The following is a 19742-nucleotide window of genomic DNA, read 5'->3' as shown; positions in this document are numbered from 1 at the left end:
CGGGCAGGCTCTGCAGCGGGCGGCTCTGCCGCAGGGCAGCTCCCAGCAGCGGGGACGGGCGGCAGCGCGCGGCAGGAAAAATGGCGGCGGCAGGCTGTGTGTGTAGACGACCGCCTCGAACACACGAGGAGAGAGAGAGAGAGAGAGGGGCGTGTCGCGCTGCCTCTCTCATGGGGTTCTTCGGCGCCAGTTTTGCATTTCCGGGCTTTTCAGCCAATCAGGCGGGACCTAGTCCTGCCCCTGCTTCCGGCCACGGCTCCTCCCCTGCAGCAGCTGCTCCCCCCCACACACACACAGAGGGGGTTTCCTGCCGCGTGGAGACACCGTTTTAAGTCAGTTTTGTCGGCTGACTCAAAGGACATTTCATGTTCGTGTAAGGAAATACCTGGTCCTTCACAGTTGGCCTGACACACACCCTTTCAACAAAACACAGTCTTTACAGAAAAACCATACAGCAAACATGACTGCCTTCATATTTGTGGAAATAGTTTGCAGTTATATATTGCTTAATGAACAATTACAATGAATCTAGACATGGATTACACACAGCAACATGCCCAGAATCAATAGTTCAGTCACCATGGACCAATACCAAGAGCATTGATCAGTGAAAATTATACAGATAAACTAAAACACGATGACAAGGACTTTAGATATATTCTAACAGCTATTCCTTCCTTGTATTAAAATAATTTAAATAAATGTATAATTAGTTAATTATTCATGTTATTAAAAAGTATACATTTTTACTTCTCCTGAGTAGATTCTGGAAGTAGCAAATTGACTATCAATTTCTCTTTCTCCATGTTTCTTCAAATGCATATATATTTGTACTAACAGAATTCCCATTTTTTTAGGATGAAGAATTACCTCCAGCTTCATTTCTGAAAATTATGAAGCTGAACAAAACTGAATGGCCATACTTTTTATTTGGAACTATATGTGCAATCATCAATGGAGCTTTACAACCTGCTTTTTCAATCATATTTTCAGAAATTATAGGGGTAAGTTTGAATCAAAAAAGAAAAATAAACTGTAAAGTCTACAAAATTTATTTCTAAGAAAACCACATATTAAACCATCACTGCTTAATGAAGTTGAGTAGTGGATGAAGCACTGTTACAAAAATCTGAAGAATTATGAGATTTATAGACACCTTCCAGTACCTGATGAGAACCAACAAGAAAGTTGGAAAGAGACTCTTTATGAGGGCACGTAATAATAGGTTGTGGGGGGGAACAGTTTCAAACTGAAAGAGAGAAGATTTACATTGGATATTAGGGAGATATTCTTTACTGTGAGAAGGATGAGACACTCACACAGTTTGCTCAGAAAATTTGTGGATGCCCCATCCCTTGAAATGTTCAAGGGCGGGTTGGATGGGGCTTTGAGAAAACTGTTCCAGTGGGAGGTATCCCTGCACATGACAAGGGGGTTGGACTAGATGGTCTTTGAAGGTCCCTTCCAACTTGAGCCATTCTATGATTCTGTGATTTACAAAATCCTAAAAATCTTGCTGCAACCTGAAATTTGCTTATACCTATGATCCTGTGTAACATATACTCAAATTTTATATGAATGCAAATGACTACCAAGCATAGATATTGAGAAAGATGAAAATATTTTAGATTATGAGTTGATTAAACAATTTTAGTTTGAATATTATTTTGTAGGTGTTTGCAGAAACTGACAAGACCGTTTTAAGAGAGAAAAGCAACTTATATTCAGTGCTGTTTTTAGTACTTGGAATCATTTCCTTTTTTACTTTCTTTTTACAGGTATGTCTTATTATTTTAGATTTATTACAATTGTTCATCATGTTTTAGAAACCAAATCTTGACTATACTGCATTTTTTAAAATCTTCTTAATACATTCCTCCAACTCAAACCAGAACCCACATTTACAGTTCTAGATGTGTCTTCTGCTGAACTGAATCTTTTTTTATCTAGACTTTCTCAGGTGCTAGAGACCTTCCAACCTATTCTGTTCTCTTCACTTCAGAACTCCCCCTTTTCTTGACCAGTCAAACACATCTCAGCATGAAACCCTGGATTCTCTCACTCTTTTTTTCCATTGCCACCTAATGGCCAACTCCTTCGACCTTTACTTCTCCCTTCTCACCCTCAAGCTCTACTATTTGAAGCTGGTAGTACTTGCAAATCTACCAGTCTCCTGCCTTAGCTCTCCAATTCTTTACTCCCCTAATTCCTTCAAGTCTTACCTTATGTGTGCCCCCCCCAGAGATGCACATCCTGTTTCTCAGGTAACACCCATCATGCTGATATTCAGCTCCTGCTTGAATACTAATGATTGAATAGTAATACCCAATCCCCTGCTCTCGCTGACATCTGTAGTCATCTCAACTTTACAAAAAAAAGTATTTTAACTTCACCCTCAATCTTACATGTATCTAATTGATACAGCAGTGCCACAGTTAAAAAAAGAAAAAGCTAGTAATCATACAGGTGCAAACTTTGGTATTTGAGTATTCTAATATATAGTATGGTTTATAATTTCTGAATATGTTTTTATATTTTTATCCGTTAAATAAGCCTACACAGTGAAATAATAAAGTGTACTTGGGAAAGCAGCATAAACAGTCTCCTGTAAAAACTTAATTTATTTATAGAATTGTCTTGTTGCACGTGCATGCAAGAAGGCCTTGAGTGTAGGAGACTGAGTTGTAGATAGCTATGACAAGTTTACTCAATTTAAAGATGTTCAGATAGTGTTTTAAATATGAATGGGAAGAGTTCACTGGAATGTAACACCCCCAAGTTAATAAGAATTTTTTTAAAATTAAAACATTATTATAATATCTTTATATATTGCCTGCTTTCTTATGTTCTTTTGTGATTTCTTTTTGTTTTGAAGTCACATAGTTGTGCAAATTGCCTACCTTGAAGCATGCTGGTGAAGTAGTGCTGGGAAATATTGCTGTGCTCTGTATATTTTTTGAGAAATTATATTTGAATGTTGGGACTGTGAACCTTCTAGAATTTATTAATATTAAACCTGTTCTTACATTTGCTTTGTGCAATCAGAACTGCAATATTTTGTACTTTAACATTGTAGAGACAATGTAACTGAATTATTTTTTTTAATAGACACAAACATTGTGTTAGTACTCTAAACAGTGTACCTTCTTTCAAATAGGGCTTCACATTTGGCAAAGCTGGAGAAATTCTTACAATGAGGCTTCGATTCATGGCATTTAAAGCCATGCTTAGACAGGTAAAACAATTTCAAATTTAAAAAATAATTCATTGTATAGATATAAAATAACATTCTTTTGTCACATTATAACTTGTCTACAGAGAAGATTCTTTCAGTCAGTCTAGAAACCAGTTCAATTAGTTACATGTGGTTAAGCAAAGAATCCTTAGAGGTAGTGTCTTAAATCAATATAAGATTCTTTCGTATACTCCTTGTAAGGACTTAGATACACAGCCAAGTTACTACAGCCCGGCAGGTTGATGTGCACCAGCAGTGTCCCATCACGTGTTCCTTTGCCTACTTTGCTTTCTTGGTGCCCTTTCTCCTCTAGAGAAATGCAATGCAATGCAGCTTACATGGTAACTGTTACTTAAAATGTCTGGTTTAAACTGTAATATGTACAGATATGTTTGTATTTCCTTATTGAATATCACTTTCAGAGAGTTCCCAAATCTATAATTTTTGTTTGTTGATAACGGGATTGTGTACTTAAATCTGAAGTCACTTTCAGAGAATTAAAAAATATTAAATAGTACTACATTTCAAATAATTAAATATATTAATAGAGTTTTTAAGTAATTAATGTTGTTATCTAAATTGCCCTCAATGTTGCATGATTTCAGGATTAGTGTTTTAGATTTTCAAATATGCAATATAATATTTCTAGGGTTTTATATCTTGCACTTAAAGTTGTATGTAGACACAGAATTTGATTAATGTGCACATGATGATTTGCAATGCGGACAGAAAGCTGTTGTCTGAAAAATATGATTTATACATCAACCTCACTGAAACTGGAATGAAAGAGCAATCTAACAATAGTCTCAAAAAATGCTTATACATCAACTGGTCTTCATCTAATGCATGTTGCACATTAAAGTTTAAATCAGGTATTTGGTAACATTTAATAAATTACAAACTGCCTATCTGACCCAAACAATTGACTTTGATCAGATAGACCAGTTTGTGGGGTTTTGTTGGGTATTAATTTTCTCATAACTTCCAAAGAAGCTCATTCAATCTGGGGAAGAACAAAGCAATGAATTGAGAGTTTTTACATTGACAATTCTTTACACTTTATTCATCCCCAAACACCTTTGTTCTGGTGAAGGAGTGTGACTGGAGTCATCTCCTTCAAGGAGATGCAGTTTCAGCAGCAGTGGGAGAGGGCAGATTTTGGGTTTGGGAATCCTCCAGGCTGCTTTCTTTCCTTCTCAGTAGTGACAGTGTACATGTCAGATCATGCACAAGCATATACTTTTTTCTTTCTTTTTTTAAAAAAAAATATTCATTGTGCAGTGAAGGAATTAGACAATTAAAAACACAGAACTGATGCGCTGCCACAGACAGTCTTCTGACAACGAATTCAATTATATTCTGTAGACCTCAGTTTTACTTTGTGGTTTGTATGAAATGTCCAAAAACTGGCCCTAATAAAATGTTTCCTATTGTAGGACATGAGCTGGTTTGATAATCCTAAAAATAGCACTGGAGCATTAACTACAAGACTTGCTAATGATGCCTCACAAGTCAAAGGAGTAAGTAAAATTTTTAGGGGAATTTTTTGCATTTGGTTTAGTATGTAGTAAAGTTGCAGCTTGGATTTGACTGGTTCGATAACTGAAATTTGCTATAAAACTGTAGATGGTATAGAATGCACTGATGTGTTTTTTAACAGGGATGGAAATATATGTTTACAAAATAACTTCCAAGTAAATTAATTTTTTTAAGTTTACTAGTCTGCTGTACTGTGATCTTCATTATTAAACAAACTCATTGGGAATCTCTTTATCTAAAAAGTCTGTTTAGAGACATCTTATTTACCTAAAGATAAGTATCTAAATTTTTTCAGTTTATGATATCCTGCTATTTTTTTGATGGTACACATGTCTAACATGAGAAAAATTAGATATAGTAGCAATAGACTTCCTTATCCTGGGTACTTCTTGGAGATTCTTTAGAAGTAATTGGTGGAATTTCATGGATCTGTAATATTAGGCTAAAGAGCACTGGATGTAATTATTTGTGTGTGCTTAAGTAAATTGTTATTGCTGCATGAAGTTACGTGCTTTTTTTCTGAACCAAGGAGTTGTGTAGTATCCTTGGCTTCATTTCCAAAATAGAAGTTAAACATTTAATGTTCTTCTTGCTCTCTGTGTGATGATTTATAAAGCTAGCTGCATGATCTACAAAATATGACGGATTTTACTGTTTAACTGTGAGTATTACCAATATGATATGGTTAAAGTCTGTTCAGATTCAAGACCAGTATTTAGAAATTGCAGGGCAAATATAAATAATCAGAATATGAGGAGAGAAAAATTAAACGTGATGTAGATAATTTTGTAGAAAATCATTTAAGAAAGACTTCTGTTGAAAAACAGCAGAACTGAGTTAAGATTTTCTTAGTCTTAGTGTTTTGAGATTCAGGAATATTATCAATAAAATTGCTTTACTTTTTAAAGTTATATTAGCAAGAAATGTCTTTTTTTCTTCCTCCAGGCAACTGGTGTCAGACTTGCATTAATTGCCCAAAACATAGCTAACCTGGGGACTGGAATTGTTATATCATTAGTTTATGGCTGGCAGCTGACCCTGCTACTTCTAGCCGTTGTGCCAATCATTGCAGTGGCAGGAATGATTGAAATGAAGATGTTGGCTGGGCATGCTAAAAAAGATAAAGCAGAGCTGGAAGTTGCAGGAAAGGTGGGTCTAGAGAAGTTTATCTATTTCTCTGTAATGTGTATTTCTTCGTAATTTCTTTGTAATACAGTCATGTTTACCAAAGCATTGATGATGGATGTATTACTGCCAAATACTGAACAAATTGTAAAAGATAACTTCCAGAGATGGCCAAACCCTATGTAATTACACTAATAGATCTACAAAGTGTAACATCTCTTCAGTAATAATTGAAGACTTATGTTATTACCTGGTATTTATTTTTATAATTGATAACCCCAGATTGCAGCAAACACTATTCTGTCACATTCTTTTCTCCTTCCTGTTTTGTTCATCTCTGTTTTCCTTATTTTGCAACCAACTTCATTTTGACATTCTCTTTTTTCTGTCATCCCTTTTTGGCATGTCATCTGTCTTATATATATTATACTGCCCTTTTTTTTTTCTGTTTCATTTTATTAATGTTTGCAGGGATAATATGTATATATCCACTGGTTTCTGAGTCTGTTTTGCCATTTCTTTATTCCTTGAGTGCAAGAGAAAGATGAGAACTGAAAAGCGAGAAGGCTAGACTCTTGTTTAAGAAATTAGATGAAGACATTTAGTGTCACTTCATTCCTAAAGTCCTTTTGGGACAGAACAAGTAAATCATCACTTCCCAGATATTGCTTTTTTTAAGGTAAAATTTTTCTAAAATCCCTTCCTATTTCCTACTGGTTTTAAAAGTTATTGAGAAGAAAATTATTTTTCTAGGGCCATGCAGATAAGTAACTGTAACAGTGTTCAGAGTTGATGTTTAAGAGTATGTGTCTGCGTATGGCCTGCGAATCTAATGTCCCCTTATGGTTATTGGAGATGCCATAGTGTCTGGGTGGTCTCCAGCTGCCATTTCAGAAGGGTATGGGTCTATGGCATATCTGCCATGCCTTACCCAAATGTTTTTAGTATCCTAAGAGGATCTCCAGTGGCACAAGCTTCCTGTATGTGGTCAACTGAAGAGTCCTTCCCACTCCAGTCAATGATACTGGAGAAAGAGTCTAGATAGGCAGAGAGTGCCTAGGTAGATTAATTGCATTCTAGTTTTGTTGGATCCAGTGACTTCACCTTAATTCAGTTACCCTTCCCAGTAACTCCTGTTTACTAGATAAGTTTGATTTCCTTTCGTCATGTCTGCAGATAAAATTGCTGGAAAATATTTTTGTCCCTCCGAGTTCACAGGAAATTGTGCATAATGATCTTTCCATGGGCTTTTTTTGTACAAAATGAAGGATGCATTTGCTTTCCTTTCAGCTGACTAAATTTGTTCTGCTTCTTCTTTCTAATGGCTGAACATTTATTTCACATTGTTTTGTTGTAAGATACAACAGAAAAAAAAATTGGCAATTCTTGGAATAGGGACTAGAGACTTTCTTAATGCAGCAGTCAGTGAAGAATTAGCACAGGTGTTACAAAAATTAATGATTTAAAAAAAAAACAAACTTGAGAAAACACTTGCTTTTCTTCATGTAATAATGTAATTAAGAATAATAAAATCAATTTAATTTCTTTGTTTTCATTAACGTTGTGTATTACATTCAAATCAATGAGTTAGTCAATTATGTGTGAATTTTCAAATATTGGCCCAAGCATTACTGAGGCTATAAGATAATGATACTCTTATATTTTAGAACAAAGATAACAGTACCACCATTAAAGTGTTTAATGACAGTTCATGCTTTCAGGTCTCTGGTTTAGATAACTTAGATAAAAGTAGCAGGGTCTGGAGGATATTTGTTTTTCTGTTTTCTGTCCTCTGTTAGGCATTTGAACTGTATGATTGATTGCCATAATTCTGGTGTCCTTTAAGACATAATGTGCAAGATTATTTTTCAGAGCAGAATTTCATTCTGTTCATAGAATTAGAAACATATAATATCTCACATGGAAAGGACCCACAAGAATAATTGTCCAACCCCCTGCTTCTCATAGGACTGCCTAAAACTAAACCGTATGACTATTACTGTCATCCAGACACTCCTTGAACTCTGACAGGCTTGGTGCCATGACCACTTCCCTGGGGAGCCCATTCCGGTGACCAACCACCTTTTCCTCATGTCCCATCTGACCTTCTCCTGGAATAGCTTCATTCCATTTCCTCTTGTCCTATCAGGAGATCAGTGCTTCCCCTCCACTGCTCCCCTTGAGGAAGCTGTAGACTGCAATCAGGTCACCCCTCAGACTTCCCTTCTCTAAGCTGAACAAACCAAGTGACCTCAGCCACTCCTCATAGGTCAGAGGTGAATAGAGTGATGCAGCACTAGTTCTGATGTCTAAAGAGATGTGATTGTTCCCAATGTCTTCTGTTGGCCATTTCCAAGCATCATCCTCTTCTACGTGCATATTGAATGAATCAACCATACAGGCTTCTAGACTCACTGGGTTGTCACTGAGAAAGACTTTACAGGCACCTGCACAGACTTAACAGACGACATAAAAGCCGTGAATCTGTTGCTGCCATGTAGGTGTGCATCTGCTGCCTTTAACTGTTACTGGGTATCTTTGTGTATGCACATGACTCAAGTTTGAAGAATATGCAGCCTTATAGAAGGTATTATTGATTAGATCAAATATTTACTGCTGAGATATAAGCTAGGCTCTAGGCACATAAGTACCCTGGATGTTCTGATTATGGCCCAAACTCAGTGGACTGGAAGTTGAATGTTAAATTGCCCATTTTCTTATTCAGTATCTTCTCCACGATTGTCAGTGCTGTCTGATTATTTTTTTTTCAGTACATTGAAGAGGTCTTATAAGAAAATTCTGAGCATCATCAGAAAATGCTACTGTTATCAAAAGAAAAATGTAAAATGCTTACTTTTGATATCAAAGGTCTATGATTTTAATAACAATTATTGAAAATCGTAGAATTCTATTCCAGCAGACTCTTTTATTAGTTTAGAATAAGAAATTGCAGAATTCCTTAGAGTATTTGATTATAACATTTGTGTTTCTATTACAGGTTGCTACAGAAGCCATAACAAATATTAGAACTGTTGCTAGCTTGACCCGAGAAAGAAAATTCGAGTTGATGTACAGAGAACATTTGATTGTACCATACAGGTAAAATAAAAATAAGCTAATAAATACGTATTTAAGTTATGCAAATTAAAAACATTTACTTGGCCTAACACTTGGTTGTTTTTTTTTAGTGTGTACAACATAGTTGAATTGCATCAGAAGTAATGTAAATATTATGCATATTTTTTTAACAAATGCAACCACTAGCCAAGACTTTTGTTCTTTTATTTAATTTTCTTTGATAATATAGATATCTTCTATTGCAATGTCGCTTAGTTTGGGAAATAGTTAGTTTTAAGTGAGCTTTGGAAGTCATCTAGTCTAACCGCTCACCTGAAGTGTTTCAGAAGTTTAATCAAAACTTTTTAATGTAAATTGAATATGTCAGTAAGCCATTTTTTAATATATAAATAGGATTTAAAACATTTGATTACTTACTGGTTCGTAACTGATTAAAAAAAAAGGAATTTAAATTTGCCTGGACTAAATAAAAATTGGAAACTCTTGAAGTTAAAAACTGAAAAGATACTGGAAATTAAAATTGAATTTGTTCTAGAATAAAGTATTTCCTTTTCAGAGATCCATGTGAAAAATAAAGGAAACGACATAGGTATTCAGATATGATGGGAGATAAGTAGGGGTGCTACTAATACATCTACCATAATAATTGAGTGCTTAGAGCACAGTGCAAAGTATAAAAGATACTACTTAACTTTTTTCTCAGGCTGTTAGGTTGTGAGTCCGTATCTCAGAACTTCCAGGACAGTGCCTGACCATTCTCAAAGTTGACACTGGTGGGATTGCTCCAAGACTTTAGTCTTAATGTTGTTCTAGTATTAATAAGAACTTACTGCCCTGTGGGTCAGTTTGTGTGGCAGAGGCAAGAAGCATGTTTTTCAGTTAATGTTTCAGTGCATGTTAAACCACTGATTAGGCAAAGAGTTTCTATTTCATTAAAACTGAGCTTGGGCCTTCTCTTATACTGCATTAATGCACAAATCAGCTACATAAAAGGGCAGTAACAACAGCCTCATATTAAATAAAAAAAGCAGCTGGTCCCATAAGGGACCATGCAGCTGTGACTTAGTAATAGCATCAAAGAAATTTAAATATTTCTTTCTTTTTTTCTTGTATCATTCTTCGTTACAGGAAATTTTCTCTCTGCCTTGTTTTTAGTTACAGGCATAGTTTTATCACCCAAAATCTAATTTCTGCATCATACACTCAGGGTTAATCTTATTTGAGAGAGGAATTTTGACTGATTAAATGGAAAAGATACAAATCCTCAAGTATATAATATTGAAATCTTTAATAGATCAGTATTTGGTAAACATAAAATTGCAAGTAAAGAAAAACAAACCCCAAAATTTGGCTTTGGCTGAAGGTGAGCTGCTGCTTTTTTTTCCTTCTTGTGTGATGCAGTAGTAGTACAATTTGAAACGTTATTCACACCTTCAAAGTGGTAATCAAGGACTGAAGTATAAAGTGTTCTAACACTCAAACTAGATGATAGTAAGACAGTAATTATACATAGCAGCTAAGGTGTTATCTTTTTCTATACCCATATTCCACGCTGTTCTTGGAAATAAATAGAATTCTGGAAACAAAACTAACTTTCTCTTGGACACAGTCTAATAGGAGACAAGGGATTATGTTGTTTAGACATGAGTACACTTCCCATTCATCTGAAGTCAATCATTTGGGTTTTGCACACCAGGACGTAAGTGTGATTGCACATTTTTATGGAAACATGCATTCTCTCTTACAGAAATTCTGTGAAGAAGGCACATGTATTTGGATTTTGTTTTGCCCTTTCACAGGCCATGATGTTCTTTACCTATGCTGGCTGTTTCCGGTTTGGTGCTTATCTAGTGGTAAATGGAAAGATGAATTTTAAAGATGTGTTTCTGTAAGTACCTCTTTTGCAGTCTTTCTCTGTCAGCCCAGACACAGGTCTTTGTTTACTGCTAGAGGTATTAGGAATCCACTGGGTAACCTATGAGAAAACAGGCAGGTAGTTCTTCTGTACTTGAAGGTAGTGAAAGCGTATTACAAAGCAGATAATCTAGGTGACTATAAAGTCTGAGCTATTCAGATAGGCCTGATTTTGGATTTCCTTTTCTGTATTTATTTGGGACTATTATATTTTCTAGAGTATCTTTTGTCAGTTTGTTTATTGTCATCAATCTTATTGTTCATGTAACTGCAAGGTCCTCTCTCTGTTCTAGAAAAACAGTTGTACCTGTTTGCTGAACCATAATAATATTCTAAAAAAAATGTTGAGAATAGGCCATTAGTCTTTATTATTTCTATGTCAAGTTTATTCATTGAAATATGAAATATTATCTAAAATACATGTTAAATAATTGGAGAACAGGATTCCATAAAGTAGATGCTGTTCACTACAAAGGAAAGATAACGAAATAATTTCAGATGACATTCTGATAAGAAGCTTGTTCACTTACTTGAACCAATTTTGTGTGGGAAATGAAAGTACGAACCACAAATGTTAGAACAGTATGCAGACTACTGTACACACCCATAATCAGGAGTCAGACTGAGACAGGTACTACAAAAAAAATACCCTAATTTGCAGTATTCATAGAAGGAATATCCATTGCAATCTGAAATTATACAAGCAATACTACAATTATTTGTCTCTAAGGGCACTTTATAGGCTGTTAAGGGCAGCAACTGTACAAAAAATAAAGGAATTATTTGGAAATTATAGCTATCCTTAGCTCCTTAGTTTTTTATTTTGGGTTTATAAGAACTGTTTATTGCATTGTTTGCCATAATACCTACGAAAACCCCAAATTTCAGTATTTTAGATCATATATAAACTCATAAGAAATATTATTTGTAATTTAAGATGCAGTATAGGTCTATGGAAGCAAGTATGAAAAGAATGAGACTTTGCTAGTGTGGATATCAGTGACCTCAATACATAAGAAAGATCTATCATACTAATATATATATTTTTTTTGGCAGCCTCATTAAAGGTATTTAACAAAGGTGTTGCAAAGTGTCTGCATCCCATGTGTAGCTCAACATCTCTAGCCAGCTGCAGGAGTGAACTTACAGTGGCTTAGTTAGCTTTGGAAGGCATTGTCTGATCTAAAACTGTGTGAGCCTTTCTTGGCTGTTCCAATGCAGAATAAAACAGATTGATTTATATAATATGTATTTTAATATATTATATTAATGTAATTTATATTAATTTAGACACATTGACTTAAAACAGGCTAAGAAGTCTCAGATGTCAATTACCATTTCTCAGGGATGAGTAATGCTATGTTATGTGGCAGTAATTAATAGCTGAGGGCAGCAGGTTTTTAATCCATTCTAATGTAGCCTTAAAAGGTACATCAACATTCAATATAAAAAAAATTATAACATAGTTTTCAACTCTTTTTTTGCGGAACCCTTCGAGTTTTTTCCAGCAGAGTTGTGATAGCAAATTAAATCTTTATTGCCCATTTGTTACAGACTTGATTTCTTATTTTCGTTGATGCCTTAAAAATGAGTCACTGTCTCCCATAGGTCATTGAACCACAGAAGGCAAACCACAGCAATAGCAGAGTATATGTAATGATTTTACCATCTGTTGACCACTTTCCTCCAAGCCCAGATTGGTACTTAATATAGTTAACCAGTATTAATAATTAAACAAAATAGTGATAAAAAGTAACAAAAACATTTATTTTGGAATGGAGGCTTGTTTATCTCACTTCATTAAAAGAGGATAAAAACAAATTTCTGGAGCTAAGTGAGTAATTAAAGCAATAGTACATGGTTACTACTTCGTCTTTTTTAATTTAGTCCCTTTAAAAAGTTGACTGCAGCCCCATTTCCATTGTCCTTTTCTTCACTGTCTATTTGTTCTTTTTTGTTTTTTTCCCTGATTTCTTGTATAGAGTGTTTTCAGCTGTTGTATTTGGAGCCATGGCATTAGGACAAAGCAGCTCTTTTGCTCCAGACTATGCCAAAGCCAAGATATCAGCAGCCCACTTGTTTCTGCTATTTGAAAGAGTACCCTCAATAGACAGTTACAGCGAGGAAGGAGTGAAGCCTGTAAGTCAGTCATGTGTAATGGCAGTATTATTTATTGACCATATGGACAGTAGTCTTCTTGCTTCCTTCAAACTGCTTTTTCCTCTCCTTCTGATTATTTCCTCATCTCAATGTATTCTAGACAGTTTATCCAAACACAACATGGACCAAGTTCTCTATTGTGAGAGTCCACATTATCTAAAGGTTGTTTGATTTGAAAATCTGGTTAAGGTACAATTTGTGTGTTCGACCAGCAAAATTATGAGCAATTTCAATAACTTCACTACTGTACTTTGATTTTATAGATTGACAAAGATTCAGATCAAATAGTTAGTCAGCATTCCAGCAAATGCAAAACTATTGCAGACTTCTGCAGTTCAATTTGAATCATCTGTCAAATTGTCTTGAAGATGTAACAGGGATACTATTTCAATTATAGGAAACATTTGGTGGAAGCATTACGGTCAAAGATGTGACATTTAACTACCCAAACCGACCAGAGGTCAAGATCCTCCAAGGTTTGAATCTAAAAGTAGAAAAAGGACAAACTCTGGCACTTGTTGGTAGCAGTGGCTGTGGAAAGAGCACTGTTATTCAGCTGCTTGAGAGATTTTATGATCCACTTGGTGGAGAAATGGTAAGTATTTTTGTAAGAACGTTTCACAATGTTAAATGAGGGTGTGCTCGTTAGTTTTGTGTGTTGTGATAGAATATAATAGATACTTCCATTTTTATTTTCTAAATATTTTCATGTTAAAGACAAGCAGTGGATCACTTAAATGCAATGAATGATATTATGGAAAAAGTCTCAGTTTCCCACATTATAATGAATTAATGAAATGATATCTGTGTATTAAAATATACCTGATCCACAACCTAATGATGGCCTTGAATTCAGAGCTGTTTTTCTGAGGTTTTTATGTTAATGCTTTAAAAGTTATTATATATACATATCTATTTCTTTGTAATGTAGTAATAGAATTTGTCATCTGTTCTTTCCTAAAAAAGTGAACACTGACAAAAATAATTATAATAATTTTTACTTGTCAGAAACATCTTTCAGAGTATGCCCACAAGCAATAGATTGTAAATACTTCCAGTAATTTTGATTTAAAATACATCTAGAGTTTCACACACTACTTAATCCATAACTTTTTTTACTTTTTCACATAACTGTTTCGTTTATTGCTTTTTTCTCTTTGATGTAAATGAGCTGAGAGATTTTGCTTGAAAAAGAACCCACACATTTTGGGTCGGATTAGTTGAGACTCAGAAGGATTTTAAAATTTGCCTCTGCAGAGATACTCACAAAGGATAAAGCAATACTTAAATAAGGCCTAGATGCAAGGAACAATTTTTTTTCAGGTTGGAAATGCCCATACATGTCCCATGTAGCAAACCAATGTTTAGCAAGACGCACTATAGATGATCTAAAAGTATGTTTAACCAAGAACAACTTCATCACCAATGTTTTTGACCTTGTATCCATAAAAGACCAACAATGGTTTACTAAAGGGAAAAGCACAGAGGCCTGGCATAGAAACCGTATGGTGGATCCAAAATACGTAACAACTGAGTTCTCTACCTTAATCAGTGTTTTTTCACATCTAATAAGGAACAAGAAGCAGATCTTAGCAGCCTGCAAATCTGCTGTTATTCTAAGGAAAGCAATGGCAAATATCTATGTAGCTGAAAGCAATTTCTCCTTTCTAGTTGTTTGTGGGTTTTGTTTGTTTGTTTGTTTTTGTTGGGTTTTCTTTTTTTCTACATCTGGAGATGTAGAGATGCTGCCACTGATTTCAGTGGATTTTCGATTATAATGGCTGAGAATTGACTCTTCTAGCACAAACTGTTATATTACTGGATTAATCATGTCCAGTAGCCGTGCTATGAAGGGGACAGATCTTCCATTCTCCAGCTGTCACCCAAAGTAGAGCCTCAGCACTGCTCTGTGTGGTTCCAGTGGAGGTGTAACAGCCCTCTTAATGTCCTGGTATATTTGTGTCCAAGTTGATATGACTTGTACAATTATGAAACTGGCCTATCCAGAAAAAAAATGTTATGTTGTCATTTTTCTAATACTCAATTATATCAACTCAGTAGCCAAATTTAGGAGAAATAAAGACAACTGGTTGCAAATGACATCTTAAGGAATCTGGGAGTAAATTTGTCCATTATCAGGTATTAAATTACAAATAAATGTAAGATCGGATGCTGGGTTTAGAAGGGTACGAGTGAAATGAACCCAACTCTTTCTTTGTTTCAATGCCTATCTGTTCCTTCAGTGGAAATGGATGTGCAGAATTGAAGAAAGTTTTACCATCAAAGAAAGAAATCAAAGGATTTTACTCAAAGTTCTTTAAAGTTGCCTCAGCATGTCTCATCTTCCACTGTCTTCAAAACCCTGGTTAAAACTTGAAGCAAAGAAAAGGACAGATGCAGCAGAAGAGACTATCCTCGCTTTCATATAATAATCCTTAGAAAATTTTGGAACATAGAGAAGGAGGGGAAGGGATTATGTGAGCTTTCAATATGATATCTCTAAGGAAAGAACTGCAATAGTACAACTTCCGTGTATGAAATTACAATGTCTCAAATACACATATAGCCATGTGACTGAAATGTAAAAATGTTTGGTTTCTCAGCTCTTTGATGGTAAAAATACAAAGACACTAAATATCCAGTGGCTGAGAGCTCAGATTGGTATTGTCTCTCAAGAACCAACCCTGTTTGACTGCACCATTGCTGAGAACATCGCGTATGGAGATAACAGTCGGCAGGTGTCACCCGAGGAAATTGTTAAGGCAGCAAAAGAAGCCAACATTCATTCCTTCATTGACTCTCTGCCAGATGTAAGTTATTCCTTTTCTCTTCTACTCAGAACTGGTGATGACTAGCTGCAGCTGGAAAAAAAATGTATCCGTTTATGATTCCCTGGTGTACAATAATTCCCTGAAATACTAATGTCTCAAAAAAACTTTTGTGCTTTTTGCAGCCAAATATGTAATACCTCAAAGACTACTGTGACCTACACATGAGTTTGTCTGGAACTGGCTGGTCCACTAAATTAAAAACATAACTGTCCAAAACTGTAGTACAGATAAAGTGTATATATGTCTGTGTCTGTGTATATATATAGTATATAATTTGACCTGAAACTGGTACATCGTATACATTGCTATTTTTTAACTCCAGGATGAATACATGTGGATTAGAATAACTGATTGTTTAGGATGCTAGGTTGGAGTGCTTCATTTCAGGGTTTGATCCCCAGTGTTGTCATAGACTTCTACTGAGCCTTGTTCTATCTCTTGATTGAGAATAGTGTTGCCTTCCAACCTTAGAGAGGTTATTGCTTTGAATGTATTAAATGCTTGATGCTACCAAGAAGTCTCCTAGTGAAAGATCTGTAGATCTGCAGCAGTTAGTAATTCTGGTCATCTGTTTTCAGAGAGCTATTGGCATGGAATATGCAGTTTATGGATGGCTGGTGTCAGAATGAATATGCTTAAATATAACTCAGAATCAATTTGCATTCATAGTCTGAACTTACTATATTCTTTCTAGAAATACAATACCCGTGTGGGAGACAAGGGGACTCAGCTTTCTGGTGGCCAGAAACAGCGCATTGCTATTGCCCGAGCTCTTGTACGTCAGCCCCAAGTTCTGCTGCTGGATGAAGCTACATCTGCCTTAGATACAGAAAGTGAAAAGGTAATTTGATTTTGGGCTGGGAGTCTGGAATCTAAATCTATGTTTGTTTGTGTTATCATTATGGTTCTCCATCCCACAAATTAAAGCCCGAAGCTGGAAATACAGTGTTTTATGCAAATTACATTTTAACGCTGAAAGACAAATGTATGTGTCTTACTCCTTCTTGCCAAAACCCCAGATTTTTTTCCATCTATATGGCAGCAAGCAGATAGAAGTAGCAATGAGGAAGACATTTACCTGGAATTCTTCAGGGTTCAATTGGAAAAGTGCTACCAAATATGCATCAGGAGACACAAACTTTAGAAAGTGAAATTATTGAGGATGCTGCCAGAGAATTCTTTTCTGGGGAACAGCCAAATTTTGTGTTCATGTTTTCCTTGCTTCTCCCATTGTTCTCCTGTCCTTGCTGTATGTTCATGGCTAGTATAAAAACTCCCAGTTTTCATCTCATTTCTTTTAAAAGCCCAAAGCTACAGTCTTGGTATAGCAGATTTACAATCTCACTGTAGAAAATCAACACAGATTCTACAAAAAATACTTTAAATTAATGAGGCAAATATTGTTGCAAGTATTATAATCTGAAAAGCTCAAACCATATTGTCTAAGTTCTGGTCAATTCTAGGCATGTAAACATAAGGTTTGGGCAGCAAATGCCATTAATTTAGGATTAATCTAGGATTCTTTGTTTTCATTTCATTTCTTATTTTATTCTGCATTAATAAATATAGGGAAACAAGAAAACAAAGCAGAGATTCTTATCAGTATTTTTCTGCCAGTGCTAGCTTCAAGAAACCCATGATTCTTGAGGCTCCCTGTGAAATCATGAGAACTTGTATGGTAGTAGTTGATCCAAGACTGCTGATTTAGCTCCCATATATAATTAATCAGTCATGGGAGGAACCTCTGTAGGCTGCTAATCGAGCCTGCTCTTCAAACAAGGGCCAATGCTGAATTCAAACTAGTGTTACAACCAGTATGGTCCTTGAAAATCTCCAAGGAGATTCAACAAGCTCTCTTTTCTCCTTATTCTGATGTTTAATTATCTTTGCAGTGAATATTTTTCTTATACCCAGTCAGAACCTGCTCTGTTACAATTTATTACCATTTTCTCTTGTTCTCCTACCATACATCACAGCAATTAACCTGGTTCCATATCATCCTCTTGGCTATCATGGCATCATCCACTATGACAGTTTTGACTCCTTGCCAACACGGGCTAATACTAAAACAGGAAGCTAAGGCCACAGATATGCCCTTTCCCTCATTGTGATATTATAGTTCACTTTGAAGATGGCCATTGAGGTTTATCTCGCCACAGCTGCCACTACAGCTCATCTTCTGGTTTCTCCATTGTGCAGATTGTCCAGGAAGCACTGGATAAAGCCAGGACAGGTCGCACTTGCATCGTGATAGCTCACCGCCTCTCCACCATCCAAAATGCTGACAAGATTGCTGTGATCCAGAATGGCAAGGTTGTAGAACAAGGGACCCATCAACAGCTCCTGGCTGAAAAAGGCATTTACTATTCTCTGGTCAATGTTCAAAGTGGATCAACCAACATGTAAATTAAAGATAGTACTTATAACAGAATTGCCATTGTAATTATTTCAATACTGCTATTTTTATCACTGTAATTATTTCCATATCATGGTCAGTCTTGATACTTTTGGTTTTCCTCCTTCCTTTCATAAGTCCAGTGAAAAAAAGTACTAAGTATGTACATACCACTTTCTCTCTACTAGTTTTGAGAAGCACTCTTACTATGTGGCCAAAGCAGAGAACTATTGCACTCATAAAAGTGCAACCATGCTAAGCCAAATGTATTTAGTATTAGGTTTTTTTGAACTCTGTCAAAATCACAGTACTCAGACATATCTGCAAACATTTTCACACTCAGTAAAAATAGTGTTGCTGTTGCCAGAAACAAACCTCAAGCCTTATCCTCATTGTGTCTGTGTATGATACAGCCATTCCTGGCCTCTTAGGCTTGTTACTGACTTGTTATGAGAACTTGGAGGTCAGCTGAAGCTTGATGCCAGATGTATCTTCTTACAATCTTATGGAGTTTTAGCCTGGGATAACAGGAAGTCTTGAAAATATGGCTGCAGGCTGAATGCAAAGGTGCCAGAACTGTAAGTGCCTTACTGTTGGTCAGCTACTGATCATTGAAGAGGTGCAACCTTAATATCTGGGAAAAGACTGCTTGAAGTATAAAACAGAAAAAAAGCAGCAGATAAGGAAAAAAACCTACAGCTGATGAGCAAGGCAAAACACCTGCTACAGCCTGGAAAAGTAGGACCGACAAGTCTGCCAAAGTTCAGAGGTCAAGGGCCAAGAACTCTTTAAAGACTGCAATATTTTGTAAGAGATGAAAACCTTGAAACTGGGCTTGGAGGAGGAAGGAAGGAACTCTGAAAAGAGTGTTATCTTCCTTCATTGAGGAGCTCTTGAACTTGTTTACCGCAACAAATAAGGCTTGTTACTAATTACGTGGCATTAGGTCTGTGGTATTGTATATTGCTAATTTAGGATTACTATTAAGGACTAACTTCCTTGAACATGTAGTAATAGAGACTATTAAGAACTAAACATTATTGATGTATATTGTTAATTAATATCTACACAGTAAAGTTGTTGTTTTTTTAAGTTTAAAACTGGCCTGATTGATCAGTCTTCCACACTTTCACTATAGCAATTTCTGATTCCCTGAAATGTATATATATGATCTGTCATATCTGCATGTAGGTATTTATATACACACACAACATAACTGTTAGGCAATTAGGCTCATCAGTGTGCTAATAACACTCTTTAGAATGCTGATTGATGCAGTCTCATTGTATTCCTCTTCAATCACTTCCCAGTTTTCTTCTGTTCTTGTCTTAGATGGAAAACCAATTTGAGCATCAAATTAGTTTGTTTTCTATTAATGTGTTACTTTCTACAGTTATATTCTTGTCCATGAGTAAGGCCATTAGTCTGCACCATAGTATAAATAATTTATACTTGTAATTGGAAG

General features: G+C 35.7%; 1 protein-coding gene across 1 annotated transcript in view; it reads left to right on the top strand.

Moving 5' to 3' along the window:
• The window catches only part of LOC104392188 (multidrug resistance protein 1-like), a 39447-nt gene extending 21141 nt beyond the window's left edge, over nucleotides 1-18306 (top strand). The window contains exons 16-27 of the mRNA XM_010001554.1: nucleotides 858-1004; nucleotides 1674-1778; nucleotides 3158-3235; nucleotides 4672-4755; nucleotides 5720-5923; nucleotides 8898-8998; nucleotides 10725-10865; nucleotides 12874-13030; nucleotides 13449-13646; nucleotides 15655-15861; nucleotides 16577-16723; nucleotides 18082-18306. Coding sequence (XP_009999856.1) covers nucleotides 858-1004; nucleotides 1674-1778; nucleotides 3158-3235; nucleotides 4672-4755; nucleotides 5720-5923; nucleotides 8898-8998; nucleotides 10725-10865; nucleotides 12874-13030; nucleotides 13449-13646; nucleotides 15655-15861; nucleotides 16577-16723; nucleotides 18082-18288 — 1776 coding nt within the window. The 3' untranslated portion in view covers nucleotides 18289-18306. The remainder of the gene's footprint in view (nucleotides 1-857; nucleotides 1005-1673; nucleotides 1779-3157; nucleotides 3236-4671; nucleotides 4756-5719; nucleotides 5924-8897; nucleotides 8999-10724; nucleotides 10866-12873; nucleotides 13031-13448; nucleotides 13647-15654; nucleotides 15862-16576; nucleotides 16724-18081) is intronic.
• The last annotated feature ends 1436 nt before the right edge of the window (nucleotides 18307-19742 follow it).

This window comes from Chaetura pelagica, unplaced genomic scaffold (assembly GCF_000747805.2).
Source record: "Chaetura pelagica isolate M959 unplaced genomic scaffold, ChaPel_1.0 scaffold127, whole genome shotgun sequence".
NCBI lineage: Eukaryota > Metazoa > Chordata > Aves > Apodiformes > Apodidae > Chaetura > Chaetura pelagica.
The sequence above is the reverse complement of the archived record's forward strand: the minus strand, read 5'-3'. Positions and strand labels throughout refer to the sequence as shown.